Source organism: Scomber japonicus, chromosome 15, assembly GCF_027409825.1.
Source record: "Scomber japonicus isolate fScoJap1 chromosome 15, fScoJap1.pri, whole genome shotgun sequence".
Taxonomy (NCBI): domain Eukaryota; kingdom Metazoa; phylum Chordata; class Actinopteri; order Scombriformes; family Scombridae; genus Scomber; species Scomber japonicus.
The window spans coordinates 1,670,020-1,685,350 of NC_070592.1; the positions used below are offsets into that span (position 1 = coordinate 1,670,020).

The 15,331-nt window shown below is 39.4% G+C and overlaps 1 protein-coding gene and 2 gene segments (V, D, J or C); 2 read left to right on the forward strand and 1 right to left on the reverse strand.

Annotated features, from left to right (window-relative positions):
- Window positions 1–2,675: 2,675 nt before the first annotated feature.
- LOC128374556 (Ig kappa-b4 chain C region-like) lies at window positions 2,676–6,653 on the reverse strand. The segment is given in 4 exon segments: window positions 2,676–3,004; window positions 4,186–4,237; window positions 5,783–5,902; window positions 6,582–6,653. Coding segments are annotated over 4 exon segments (573 nt in total).
- A 478-nt stretch (window positions 6,654–7,131) lies between these two features.
- On the forward strand, window positions 7,132–7,734 carry LOC128374557 (Ig kappa chain V region K-25-like). The segment is given in 2 exon segments: window positions 7,132–7,183; window positions 7,400–7,734. Coding segments are annotated over 2 exon segments (387 nt in total).
- Window positions 7,735–9,930: 2,196 nt separating this feature from the next.
- LOC128374558 (uncharacterized) lies at window positions 9,931–14,547 on the forward strand. Its single transcript, XM_053334815.1, has 6 exons — window positions 9,931–9,982; window positions 10,199–10,508; window positions 11,469–11,526; window positions 12,401–12,580; window positions 14,036–14,117; window positions 14,225–14,547. Exons 1-6 carry the CDS (start codon window positions 9,931–9,933, stop codon window positions 14,545–14,547), a joined length of 1,005 nt encoding a protein of 334 aa, XP_053190790.1.
- Window positions 14,548–15,331: the final 784 nt, after the last annotated feature.

A 15,331-nucleotide genomic window follows, 5' to 3' on the forward strand; every position in this document is an offset into this window, starting at 1 on the left:
TACAACGTCGTACAAAAACCTCCCTCAGCTGGAGAGGAACTGATCTGACTCAACAGCTGCACTCAGACCAAAACAACAGAGGTTTGACATAAAAGACATCACTTATTACAGCAATAACTCTATAAGTATACTTTTATTTATTTAAAGTAAGTATAATTTTAAAGATTATTTTGTTAATTTCAAATTTCTATTAATGGATAACCAGCATATCATACCATTATTATCCACATTACAGTAACAGTAATAATGTACTATGAATAATAATAATAACAATAATAATAATAATGATCATCATTACACATTATGCATAAATACATACAATAGCAATGTTAATAATAGGGGTGAAGAGGACATTACCATTAAAAGCAATTGCATGATTTTTTGAGAAAATAGTGAATTCTTGAAAATGCAAAATGAGTTGATAATTCGTATATTGTTGGGTAAAATGTTCCAGTCCGATGGATCTTTAAATTTAAAAGCCCGTCTACTGAGTTCTTTATTTGTTTTAGGAACAATGAAAAATGGTTGCTGGGTGTGTCTGAGAGGATATGGGAATGTGAATGGGATTAAATATTGTTTTAAGTAAGGGGGACAGTTGAAATGAATACATTTAAAGATATATAGAAGCCAATGGTAATGTCTTCTTGAGTTGAGTGGTAACCAGTTCAAAGATTCATACATGGAGCAGTGACGTGTTCGATATGGGCACCTTAAGATAAATCTGCAGAGACTATTGGAGATAGAATTGAGGGGTTGAAGATGTGTTTCAAACGTGTTCTGATCAACAATGTCAGCATAGTCCAGAATAGTTTAAAAGAAAGCAATGAGTCAATCCAGAGGCCAAGATATTTAAAGGAGGTAACTTGATCAAGTGGTGAGCCATCAATGAAAGAAATGATCAGATCTGAGTCATCACTAAGCCCTGACCTGGTGCCAAACAACATGCTACATGATTTCTTTTTAATCAGGATTAGTTTATTTGATGAGAACCATTTCTGAACTGAGGCAAACTGGAGTTGTAAAGTATTTTCTATAACAGATTTATTATCATTAGTTGTAAATATTATGGTGTCATCAGCATATAAATGTACTTGACAAACAGAGCAAATGTTTGGAAGGTCATTAATAAAAATGGAGAAGAGGAGTGGTCCTAAGGATGAGCCTTGAGGTACTCCCTTCGAGACAATTGAATAGTCAGAGTGATTTCCATTAAAATTGACACACTGTCGTCTGTTATGAAGGTATGAGTTGAACCAAAATAAACACCAATGGAAGACAGTTTATCAAGAAGTAGATAATGGTCAACAATGTCAGAAGCCTTAGTTAAATCAAGAAATATTGCACCGGTAAGTTTGCCGTTTTCAGAGGCAGTAAATACATCATTGGTGAACTTTAACAGAGCTGTAGTTGTTGAGAAACTGGGTCTGAAACCAGATTGGCATGGAGATAAAATATTATGGTCCGTAATATAGTGTGATAATTGATTAAAAATGAATTTCTCAAAAATGTTAGCTATAGAATTGATGATAGAAATTGGACGGTAGTTATTGACATCATGTGGGTCTCCTCCCTTATGGAGTGGAGTAACAGTGGCACATTTCCAGGCAGAAGGGAGGGCAGATCAGAGGGGGTTGAGGGCAGATCAGAGGGGGTTGAGGGCAGATCAGAGGGGGTTGAGGGCAGATCAGAGGGGGTACATCAGAATATTTGCTGCTAGCTTGATAAATGTAATCTCAATGCCTTCTGGTCCAGGTCCACAGTCAACCTTTAGTTCATTAATTACACGTTGAACTTCAACAGGTGATATTTCATCAAAGGAAAAAGAACTATTACTGGAAGAGTTACTAGAGGGAACACATGTAATAGATGGGTCAAACACATGGGAGCTACCTACAGTTGTAAAGTGCTGGTTAAAAATGTTTGAAATAACTAATGGGTCCTGAATAATGTTATTATTGAAACGAAGCTGGGTACTGGTGCTTTGGTTTGACTTGTTGAGGATATTATTCATATTTTTCCAGAACTCTTTTGGTTTATGCATATTTTCAGATAATTGATTTTTATAGAAGTCTGATTTGGCATTACGTGTTTTTGTCTTACATAAATTCCGTAGTAATCTATATTTTTCCCAGTCAGCAGCATCCTTAGCTTCTCTGTAGCTCCTCCAGGCTTTGTTTAAAAAGGTTAATCAGATCAGAACTGATCCAGGGTAAATGTTGACCTTTGACCTTAATTTCTCTCCATGGGGCTTTTATTAAAAGTAATGCAAATGTGGACATCCAATGTTTTATTGATACTTATGCATGTGTTGTGTACATAATAATTTTCAGCATACTGGTATATAGACAAACAGCAGACAGATGTGAAGGACACCATGTGTTACCCGACTGCCTGGTATGTCCATTTATATTGAGGAGAGATCAGTTTTTGTACATTTAATGGAAACACTGCTATCATTAAGAGAGATTAATATGATCATTATAATAATAATAAAGCTGCAAATATCATTGATTTGATGAACACGTCTTTATTTTCATGAAACATTAAAATCAAAAAGCAAGAAACATCATTACTGCAACATTTAAAGATACAGAGGGAGAAAAAAGCAGAGTAGCAGAGATCAGAGTGAGAGCAGTAGCAGAGTAAAACCAGTAGCAGAGTCCCAGTGAGTCAGGTCAGGACTGAGAACACTGGTCTCTCCTCAGTGTCTCTGAGAGTGGAGTCTGGGAGCCCTGGGTGGCCTCACAGGTCACAGAGCCCACCTTCCCCCACTGGTCTGCAGTGAGCCTCAGGGTGCTGCTCCAGCTGTAGCGGCCATCCTCCTGCAGCACCCCGGGGCTCCTGCTCTGCTCCCAGCTGCTGCTGCTGCTGCTGCCGTCCACCTTCCAGGCCAGACTCCAGTCTGAGGGGAAGCCCTTGTTGGCCAGACATGTGAGCGTGGCCTTCCCTTGCTGCAGCTCCTGGCTGGAGGGGGGCAGCACCGTCAGGGTGGGACGGACATCACCTAGGAGACACCAATCACATTAGAGGACAGGGACCACACAGCTGTCAAACACCAACCACTTGGACACCTTTACTGTGTGAGAGTGGATTTTCCCCTTTAAGGAGTTTGTGTCAGATGGTTTTTCTGCTCCACCAGTCACTCACTCACACATTGTTTCACTTCCCTTTAAGAAACCTCTCATGCAGATCAGCACAGAAAGAATCATCGTACAGTTTGACCTGAAATATATCAAACTACACTGCAAATAAAACTACAAGATTTCATCACTTTCTCATCAAAATCATCACAAATGTTAACAAAGCATTACATTACAACACTCAGTGGAAACAACCAAACACAGAAGATGAACTGACCACCAGCTGATTTCAAACATCACTTAGCAAACTGTTCAAATGACTTCAAACTACATTTGAAACAATACAGAGATCAGAAATTTGGCACATTTTCAAACACCCATTGTTATCATCACTCTGCTTCATTTCATTTCAACAAATTATATTCCAATCAATGGTAAAAAACTGAATCTTAAAATGTAAAATGATTGTTAGAAAATCACTTTAAAATGCATCTAAATCTTCATCTTTTCTACATGTCAAGTTATTAAATGTCAGTATGACAGGAATGTGTAAAGGAAAGTTTAGTGAAGCTGCTCTGAGTTATCCTCCATGGTAAAGAAGGAGAAATACAACATCAATACTAAAAGTGGTCTTAATAAAAATGACATTTTTATCTACTGTAAGCATTCAAAAGCTTCATTCAAAACACTATTTTACAATATTGTATTTATCATTTGAGCAGAAACTTACTTCCAACATCCAGTCTGGTTCCTCCACCGAACGTGTACTACAGTGATACAAACTCATTGAGCCGTCGTACAAAAACCTCTCACTGTAGAGAGACACGGCTCTCTGACTTTGAACACTGAACTAAAACTACAAGCTCTAAAAATGTAACTTTACTGTTAAAGTTGTTAAATTAATGATTTATCGTCTAAATTAATGTTTTATTTTCTTTACAGCAAGTTTCTGAGTTTTAAATGTAAAAGTGGTCTTTGTCTCTAAGTGCAAATTATGTATAAAAAACAGTTTGACATGAAAGTGGACTCAAACAAACTGTCTAATATAAAGGAAAACAATAAAATAATCTGTTGAAATGATAAATATTTTAAATATTAGACTTACTTCCAACATCCAGTCTGGTTCCTCCACCGAACGTGTACCACAGTGATACAAACTCATTGAGCCATCGTACAAAAACCTCTCACTGTAGAGAGACACGGCTCTCTGACTTTGACACAAACAAACTCACTAAAATTAGACTCTTGTTTGGAACATTTTTAACGTAATTTCACAACTGACAACAACACAGTGATACGCATTTCATATATATGTCATTTTATTTAAAATATGTTCATTTTTATTGAATTCATATCAAGTGTTTGTGGTAATACATTTAAATAGAACAAATTACATTCTGCTGTCAATACACATGAATCCCAAACCACCTTAAAATGATCAGTGACACATTATGAATCAATACTGTGATAAGTTGATTGATCCATTGATTAAACAGCATCATCAGAGTAATCCAAGTCCCTGTTGGAGTCAGTCAGAGCATTTCCATAGAGAGCCACTTTGCATCAGCAGCACCATGCTCCAGTGCTCTGGGAGAGTTTATAGTCCTGAGAGTTGAACACTGGATGACTGACAGCTGTCCTTCATGACAACAGAAGCCACAGAAATCCTCCTCATCAAAAACATGACTTTGATCTCCGTCCTCATCTGGACTCTCCTCTGCTGCTGCTTCACAGGTAAAGTCCAGAGAATCAAACTCCTCTCCTCTATGAACATCCGTCCCTCTGAAATGAAGCCCACAAAACCATGATGCTGCTTTATGTTTTTGTCTCTGTATCTTCAGAGTCCAGAGGCCAGTGCACAGCAACTCAGCCTGTAGCAGTGAGAGTTGAACTGAGAGGATCTGCAACCATCAGCTGTAAGACCAGTCAGGATGTTTATGTTCATGACAGCAAGCAACGTTTAGCCTGGTACCAACAGAGAAATGGAGAAATTCCGAAACTCCTCATTTACGTTGCTACCACTCGAGTATCAGGGATTCCAGATCGTTTTTCAGGCAGTGGATCAAACTCTGACTTCACTCTGACCATCAGTGGAGTTCAGGCTGAAGATGCAGCAGTTTATTACTGTCAGAGTGAATTCCTTTTCAGTACTGGATGTTCATTCACACAGTGAAAAAGCGTCGTACAAAAACCTCCCTCAGTCAGACTGAACAGAAACTGAACTGACTGCTGCAGCTGGAAGCTACTGCAGAGACTGACACAGTTCACTGACCACACGCACACACACACACACACACACACACACACACACACACACACACAGATGATTTATGAATCTGAATGTGTTACTGAATGAGCTCCTGATAATTTCCAGTGTTTTATGGAGGGGATGGCTCGTATTGTCCTGGATCTTTTGAATTTTTTTTTAAATTCTGTCCTCAGTCACCTCCTCAAGAGTGCTTAGTTTCAGACCAACCACAGACTGGACCTTCTTTATTAGTTTGTTCAGCCTATTGGCATCTTTTTTCTTAATACCCGCCCCCCAGCACACCACAGCAAAGAAGAGAGTGCTAGCCACAAAAGTCTGATAAAACATGTTGAGCATCTTGCTGCAAACATTGAAGGACCGAAGCCTCCTCAGGAAATGCAGCCGGCTTAGGCCTCTGTGTTTGATGACCACTCTAGATTATGTTCAGTAGAACGCCCAGATACTTGTACTGTTCCACAATGTCTCCAGCGCTCCCATTGATGCAGACAGGAGAAGGTGGGGACTTGTTCCTCCTGTGGTTCACCACAATCTCCTTTGTTTTTTCCACATTCAGCTGCAGACAATTTACATAAAGTTTTGTTGGCAGATGATAATAATTTATTGTTATCACACAAGAACATACATGATCTGCAAAAGAATCTCAATGATGATGATCAAGGTGGATACATGGTTAAAATGCAATAAATTATCATTAATTATAAACAGGACAAATTTTATAATTTTTCGTTCAAACAGAAATCGAAGCAACCTTGAACTTATTGATATTAAAACAAAGGACAATCCTATTGAAAGAGTGAAGTCCACCAGTTTCCTGAGAGTTCATGTGGACAAGTTCATACATTTCAGGGGCCATATTGATGTATTTACTTAAAAACTATCAAAATATGTTGGATTATTTTTTAAACTGAGTCATTTTTCACCTGTTGAAGCTCTTGTAACGTTATACTGGTCACTATTTGAGCCTCATCTTAATTATTGTAATATTATTTGGTGCAATACATTTCCCAGTCACCTAGGGAAATTGATAATTCTGCAGAAGAAAATTATTCGTGCGATGTCTCGGGCTAAATTTGACGCTCCTTCTTGACCCTTTGTTTCATCGTTATGGCCTTCTGAAAATTACTGAACTTACTACTTTTCATAATGCTTGTATTATGTTTTGTGTTGTTAATAATATCTCTGTTATATAGATAAACTCTGTCTAGACTTCTCAATGCCTCTTTAGCACTAACACTCCCGTCCTTTGATGCTTCTCTTTGGGCATTAGCGAGCAACAATCCCATCTCCCTTTCTGCCTTCGACATGTAAGAAATTATGTACACAACACACGCATAAGTATCAGAAACAAACTGGACGTAAACATTTGCTTTCCAATTTTTTAATAGTGTCTTGCTGTATTGATTTAAACAAACTTCATTGACCTGAGATATTAGCTGTCAGATAGTATAGAAAAATGACTCAACACACAACACACACCTTTTAGAGCTGAGGAACAATCCCAGTTTAGTTCCGATAACTGATAAACATGGAAGACCAAACACTAGAGTGAGTGTAATGAGAACTTCACATTCAGGCTTTATGTTAATCTACATGAGGATGATGTAAATGTTGAGTTGTCCCAGCAGTGAGGAGGAAACAGCATGATATGTTGAGGACAGCTACAGTTGACTGACTCTGTGTGTTTGCATATCTGTCCTGCCTCTCTGCTCCCAGCCGTTAAGAGGCCAGTGTTGATCAGTGGCTGTCCAGACCTTTCAGAGCCACTGACACGCCGCCAGCACAATGATGATGTCACTGACTCTACTGCTGAGCACCCTGGGGCTCCTTGTTCAGGGTGAGACTCTCTGCTGAAAACTTGGCTTCAGGATGCAACCAGGTTCACCACCATGATGTTCTGCTGTGATGGAGAAACACTGAAACAAACAGCATTGACCTTCTTCCATCTATTCTCCATGTTAAAGAAATGATACTCTTCTGTTTTCATGTTGATCATCTTTCTCCAAGCTGGATTCGTCTCAATGAGCCTTCTCCTCTTTTTCATGTTTTCCAGGTTCATCAGGACAAACTCTGACTCAGTCTCCTGGATCTCAGTCTGTTGCTCCAGGACAGACTGTCACCATCAAATGTAAAGCCAGTTTAGATGTTTATAGTTATTATTTTAATGCCAGCATGCTCTACTGGTACCTTCAGAAACCTGGAGAAGCTCCTAAACTCCTGATTTATAATGCTACAAACCGTCAGTCTGGAGTTTCAGATCGTTTTTGTGGGAGTGGATCAAACACTGACTTCACTCTGACCATCAGTGGAGTTCAGGCTGAAGATGCAGCAGTTTATTTCTGTAAGAGTGTTCATTGGATCAATAGTCAGGATGTGTTCACACAGTGAAAAAGCGTCGTACAAAAACCTCCCTCAGTCAGACTGAACAGAAACTGAACTGACTGCTGCAGCTGGAAGCTACTGCAGAGACTGATACAGTTCACTGAACACACACACACACACACACACACACACACACACGTTAAGTTTATTTAATGAAGCAGCTTTCACATATCAAGGTGACAAAGTGCTTCACAGGTGTAAAACTGTTAAAGAAATCAGACCATGAAAATAGTAGAATATCAGATATAATGAAATAAACAACAATAAAACATAAGCAACAACATTCCTTAAAAACACACAAAATACAAACAGTAGACAGCACAAGGTGAGACAAAGGCCAGTTTGAATAAATGAGTCTTCAGCTGCTTTTTAAAGGCATCAACAGAGACCACAGATGGTTTGTCTATAGGAAGAGCATTTCACCACTTCAAAGACACCATCACCTTTGTTTTCAGTTGAGCGCCAGGGTCAACCAGTAAGCCCTGCTCAGAAGACCTAAGTGACATACTGCTGATATAAGGATGGAGCAGCTCACAGATGTACACAGGTGTCTGACCATGCAGGGCTCTATATGTGAAAACAACAACCTTCAAATGAATCCTAAACTTGATGGGAAGCCAATGTAAAGATGATAAGATGGATGTGATGTGAGTCGTAGAGAGGTACAACCAACAAATCCTGATCCTAACACCTCACTGCCCCCCCAGTGATAATGGTGTGTTTAAGCTCAGTGATAAAGGAGGGTGTCTGACCATGTAGAGCTCTAAAAGTCATCACATGTGTGTTTAACTGATTATGACATTAATTGAGGGTCTTTTAAAGAAACCAAGACAGGTGGGACATGAGAACTTTTGAAGGATCTGCTCAAAGGCCAGACAATGACACTGTGGACCACTTGTTAGTGATCCAGGGATGTGAAACACTAATGAAAATGAAGTTCTAACAGTTTACATGGAAGAAATAAATGTGTGAATGATCATCTTCATCTTAGCTTGAGGTACATGGGTCTAAGTTTAATAAGAAGTCTCAAATGGAAAGAAACAGAAGTGAATCAAACACTTGACATGTTGGTAAAGAGTAATGCCTGTTCAGAAGGGACACCTACATTTCTGATGGTAGATTTAAGAGATGATTCAATAGAAACATCTGAAAACTTTAATAAGAAGGAAGAAAATGCATCAGCACCTCAGACATCTGCTCAGACTGACACCTCCATAAAATTAGCTCCATGATATCTGATTATACATCAGTCAATCAATCAATCTTTATTTGTATAGCGCCAAATCACAACAAAGTCATCTCAAGCCTCTTTCCACAAAGAGCAGGTCTAAACCGAACTCTTCAGGATTAATTTAAAGAGACCCAACATTCCCACATGGTCCTGGCCTCTTGCGAGCTGGTCCTGGCCTCCCTTGGGCTGGTCCTGACTTTTCGCGAGCTGGTCCTGGCCTCTGGCGGGTTGGTGCTGGCATCTTGCGGGCTGGCTCTGGGGCTGGCTGCTGAAGGGCTGGTCCTGAGGGGGCAGAGGTGGGTCATCGAAAATGTTTTCTGATTCATTTCTGATTTCTGAATCTTAATTTGAAAAAAATATTATTTGGATAATTTTTATTAAGCTAAAAACTGAAAACGAGTCCCACAGACCTGAATACCTTATAAGGGTTAAGATATGATGAAGCCTGATCATTAAGAGCTTTGAAAGTGAGGAGAAGGATTTTAAATTATATTCTCGATTGAAGATTGTAAACCTTCACCCTCCCTTCTTTCAGTCCTTACTGTGATAAAGCAGCTTTAACATCGACACTCTCTCCTATCTTAAGTGTATAAAGTTAAAGTAAAATTAAGTTTTTACACAGTTTAAATGAAAATATATCCCTCTGATGAACTACATTTAAGGAAATCTGGAGAAACAAGGAATTCAATTTAAAAACCTTCATTCAATATAGATTTCCTAAAAGTGTTGCTGACATGCACATTTTGGGACATTTTTAAGAGCATATTACATTCATACTCCATTATGTCTCCAATGATTTAAACAGTCAAAGCTTTTGGGAGGAAACAGCATGATATGTTGAGGACAGCTACAGTTGACTGACTCTGTGTGTTTGCATATCTGTCCTGCCTCTCTGCTCCCAGCCGTTAAGAGGCCAGTGTTGATCAGTGGCTGTCCAGACCTTTCAGAGCCACTGACACGCCGCCAGCACAATGATGATGTCACTGACTCTACTGCTGGGCACCCTGGGGCTCCTTGTTCAGGGTGAGACTCTCTGCTGAAAACTTGGCTTCAGGATGCAACCAGGTTCACCACAATGATGTTCTGCTGTGATGGAGAAACACTGAAACAAGCAGCATTGACCTTCTTCCATCTATTCTCCATGTTAAAGAAATGATACTCTTCTGTTTTCATGTTGATCATCTTTCTCCAAGCTGGATTCGTCTCAATAAGCCTACTCCTCTTTTTCATGTTTTCCAGGTTCATCAGGACAAATTACCCTGACTCAGTCTCCCGGATCTCAGTCTGCTGCTCCAGGAGAGACTGTCACCATCAGATGTAAAACCAGTTCATATGTTTATACCAACCTCCACTGGTACCTTCAGAAATCTGGAGAAGCTCCTAAACTCCTGATTTATTCAGCTACAAACCGTCAGTCTGGAGTTTCAAATCGTTTTAGTGGAAGTGGGGGTTCGCCATGGACTGACTTCACTCTGACCATCAGTGGAGTTCAGGCTGAAGATTCAGGAGTTTACTACTGTCAGCAGAGTTACAACACACCGTTCACACAGTGATACAACGTCGTACAAAAACCTCCCTCAGCTGGAGAGGAACTGATCTGACTCAACAGCTGCACTCAGACCAAAACAACAGAGGTTTGACATAAAAGACATCACTTATTACAGCAATAACTCTATAATTATACTTTTAGTTATTTAAAGTAAGTATAATTTTGAAGGTTAATTAGTTGATACAGTGTCAGAACAGGATCACTGTGTTCTTGAGTCTTACTCAGAGTCAGAATCAAACACAGCTGAAGAATTTAATGTTTAATCTTCATGAAAAAGGTAGTGTAATAAAAGTTAATGATATATAAGACAGCATTTTCAGGTTTAATCAGCCATGTTTCGAAGACGGTAAAAACAGGATTGCACAAACTTTGTGGTGTGCTGCTCAAAGTTTAAATTGGTATCAAACCACACACCAAGATTTTCTGCAACAGTCTTGATGTTGTTTGAAAGGTCACCAGCAGATGGCAGGATTTGTTCTCTCACATGCTGGGACCCGATGACAATGATCTGTCTTATCTGAGTTCAGTTGTAGGAAATAGTTTGCCATCCAAATGTTTCAGGTGATTAAGGCAGTCAATAAGAGAAGTCAGAGTTCCAGGCTCTGTGGGTTTCACAGGTAGGTACAACTGTGTATCATCAGCATAACAATGAAAAGAAACACCATGCTTCTCAATGATCTGTCCAAGAGGGAGCATGTATAATGAGAATAACATTGTCATAATATTAATGTCACCATGTTGTAGTTTATGATGAATGAAAAGATTTAAAGCTCCAGGTTTAATGTGACATCTATAAAGTATAAGCATTGTAGAAATCATGAAGATGAAAAGAAACACACAGGACAAATTATTGTTTTCAACATGCAGAGGCCCCTCAAAGACTAATATCAGTAGACAAAGGTTAAGGCTGGCCCTGGTCAAATCAGAGACTCTTACTACACTTCTCCTGCTCTCTGTCAGGTTTTACATCCAGGCCCACCACACCTCAGCATCCTGTACATGTGTTCAAGTCCTCCAGGTTTGACAGTGAAACAGGGACATGTAAAGGGTGTCCTTTGTCACCAATTTAATGTGTGTTCAAGATTTGAGTCCCCTCTAAAAAAAGTATGCTGATGTGTCAATATTTCACAGGTCACAACCAAAGATCACATTCATTTTATGTGATTGTATGCTGATGATATTATGCTTTTTATTTCTAAAGCTGCAACAGTTTAACAAGTTCAGATATATTCAGAAGGTTTTACTTTTCTCACAATGTCAAAACAACAAATTAAATAAAAACATGTTAAAACTGATTTAGAATTAGAATATTTAGAAGAAGCAGATCACCCTCATGTCACTTTAGAAATCTGTAATATGAACTGAAACACGCTCAAGTCTGACAGATGTGTTTTATTGTTTAATGTTCAGCATACTGGTATATAGACAAAAAGCAGACAGATGTGAAGGACACCATGTGTTACCCGACTGCCTGGTATGTCCATTTATATTGAGGAGAGATCAGTTTTTGTACATTTAATGGAAACACTGCTATCATTAAGAGAGATTAATATGATCATTATAATAATAATAAAGCTACAAATATCATTGATTTGATGAACACGTCTTTATTTTGTTTAAAATATTGAAATCAAAAAGCAAGAAACATCATTACTGCAACATTTAAAGAGACAGAGGGAGAAAAAAGCAGAGTAGCAGAGATCAGAGTGAGAGCAGTAGCAGAGTAAAACCAGTAGCAGAGTCCCAGTGAGTCAGGTCAGGACTGGGAACACTGGTCTCTCCTCAGTGTCTCTGAGAGTGGAGTCTGGGAGCCCTGGGTGGCCTCACAGGTCACAGAGCCCACCTTCCCCCACTGGTCTGCAGTGAGCCTCAGGGTGCTGCTCCAGCTGTAGTGGCCGTCCGCCTGCAGCACCCCGGGGCTCCTGCTCTGCTCCCAGCTGCTGCTGCTGCTGCTGCTGCCGTCCACCTTCCAGGCCAGACTCCAGTCTGAGGGGAAGCCCTTGTTGGCCAGACACGTGAGCGTGGCCTTCCCCTGCTGCAGCTCCTGGCTGGAGGGGGGCAGCACCGTCAGGGTGGGGGCGACTCGACCCACTGGAGGAGGAGGCAGAGAGACAACATGAAGAAAGTTCATACAAAGAGAAAATAAACTCCACCCTGTTGGTTGCAGCAGAGGAGGCTGCTGGTTCTGTTGCTCTTTCTCACATTGGATCAAACTGGTCTTGGCTGTTTCACTTCCCTCTCTGAGCTCAGTAACCATGGCAACAGACAGGCATCACTGATGAACCATGGCAACAGACAGGTTTCAGTACTAAAGATAAAAAGTTTCAAACTGAAAACTCCTACTTTAGTTTCAGTAACACACTTAAACATCAGTGTTAAACCATTTCATGTTATGTATTACAGAAAGAATGAAACACTTTTACTTGAGCATGTGTGAGTTTGAAATGAGTTTTTTCTCCTCATTTACACATTTATCAATACTGAACCATCAACACAGACACACTGCACTACTGACTCATATTTGAAGTGCTGGAAAATGAATCCTTCTAAATAAGCATGTGTTTAAATGACCTCAAGAGATATTATGGTATTCATTGTCTATAGTGAGAATAATAATGATCATTAAATTCATGAATCTGAGAGGAAGACTGAGTAAAACACATGAAATGTTTCCAGATAATAAGGACACAATTATGAGTCAAGTTATTGTCTTCAATAAGCAGCTGTACTTTTAAAGAACAATATAAATAATAAGAATGTAGAAACTGTCTGAATTATCATTTCTGTGTAACTAAAGACTTTTTTCATCTGATGTATTTTTATCTGTATTACAGTGAAGCCTGTAGTGATCACTGCACAAATATTACATTTATAAAACTACAATCCAACATATTGAAGTAAAGCCTGAATTTATTGACTGAAAACACAATAAATGATGAATCTGAGATGATTTAGAAGTTAAATGTACTTACAGTTAACTTCCAGTCTGGTTCCTCCACCGAACGTGTACCACAGTGATACAAACTCATTGAGCCGTCGTACAAAAACCTCTCACTGTAGAGAGACACGGCTCTCTGACTTTGACACAAACAAACTCTACTAAAACAGTTCCTGCTTTAAAAAAACTATTCATTTTATATGATATCCAATTAAAAAGTGACACAACTTTTAACCGTTAATCACATGTTTACATATATATTGTTAAATTTGTCTGAAAGTAAAATTGATCCTTTAAATATTAAATTAAATCAGACAGAAGATGTACTGAAAGAAAATGTGTCTGCTGTCATCAAAGCAAATCTACATAAAATGATCAGTGACACATTATGAATCAATACTGTGATAAGTTGATTGATCCATTGATTAAACAGCATCATCAGAGTAATCCAAGTCCCTGTTGGAGTCAGTCAGAGCATTTCCATAGAGAGCCACTTTGCATCAGCAGCACCATGCTCCAGTGCTCTGGGAGAGTTTATAGTCCTGAGAGTTGAACACTGGATGACTGACAGCTGTCCTTCATGACAACAGAAGCCACAGAAATCCTCCTCATCAAAAACATGACTTTGATCTCCGTCCTCATCTGGACTCTCCTCTGCTGCTGCTTCACAGGTAAAGTCCAGAGAATCAAACTCCTCTCCTCTATGAACATCTGTCCCTCTGAAATGAAGCCCACAAAACCATGATGCTGCTTTATGTTTTTGTCTCTGTATCCTCAGAGTCCAGAGGCCAGATCACAGTGACTCAGCCTGCAGCAGTGAGAGCTGATCTGAGAGGATCTGCAACCATCAGCTGTAAGACCAGCCAGGATGTTCATAATGGGTTCTATTTAGCTTGGTACCAACAGAGAGGTGGAGAAGCTCCTAAACTTCTCATTTACTTTGCTGATGATAGAGCATCAGGGATTCCAGATCGTTTTTCAGGCAGTGGAAGAGACACTGACTTCACTCTGACCATCAGTGGAGTTCAGGCTGAAGATGCAGCAGTTTATTACTGTCAGAGTTATCATGTTATCAACAGTCAGAATGTGTTCACACAGTGAAAAAGCGTCGTACAAAAACCTCCCTCAGTCAGACTGAACAGAAACTGAACTGACTGCTGCATCTGGAAGCTACTGCAGAGACTGATACAGTTCACTGAACACACACACACACACACACACACACACACACGCACACACACACACACACACACACACACACACACACACACAGATGATAACATGATGAAATTATTTAATTACAGTAAACTGAATGAAAAACAGTGAAAACATATATTTCATCATTAATTATATTTCAATCATATAAAATGTGATGTGAAGTTTTATATTCATAACATCAGGTTCTTTAAATCTTGAATGAAACTTGTGCATCAAAGTGTCTCCACAGCTCAGCAGGTGATTAACAGTTCTGTGTAGACTCTACCTGTTAGCTGTTCTAGCTGTGTTCACTTTCTCTCATATTCACTTTGTTATACAGAGCAGTAACAACGCTGCTGAAGACAAAGTTTGGACTGGCAGTAGTGGATCTGTTAGAGGAGGATAATATCATTGTTGCAGCATTAATGAAAAGAAAAAGATCCAGTGGAAGAGCAGATATTCAGTGAGCCCACTGAACATGAGGAAGCAGCTGCACACTGATCAAAGCTCTTGTGGCGTCTCCAGTTTGTGAATCGCAGCTACATGAAGATTATTGTTTGAAAGAATTGCACATTAGCGACTTTATGATCCTCTGAGCTCCAACAGATGTAAATACAGACTCTCAGACACAGAGGTATAAATCAGCCTTTTATTATTCATCAACACATCAATACAGCATTACACCAGT

What these genes read in the sequence shown, in the direction of transcription:
- LOC128374558 (XM_053334815.1), top strand. Translation starts at nt 9,931, where the DNA reads ATGATGATGTCACTGACTCTACTGCTGGGCACCCTGGGGCTCCTTGTT. An exon ending in TACAACACACCGTTCACACA is followed by an intron (nt 10,509 to 11,468) that starts GTGATACAACGT and finishes GCTCTCTGTCAG; the next exon opens with GTTTTACATCCAGGCCCACC. An exon ending in CATGTGTTCAAGTCCTCCAG is followed by an intron (nt 11,527 to 12,400) that starts GTTTGACAGTGA and finishes CTCCAGCTGTAG; the next exon opens with TGGCCGTCCGCCTGCAGCAC.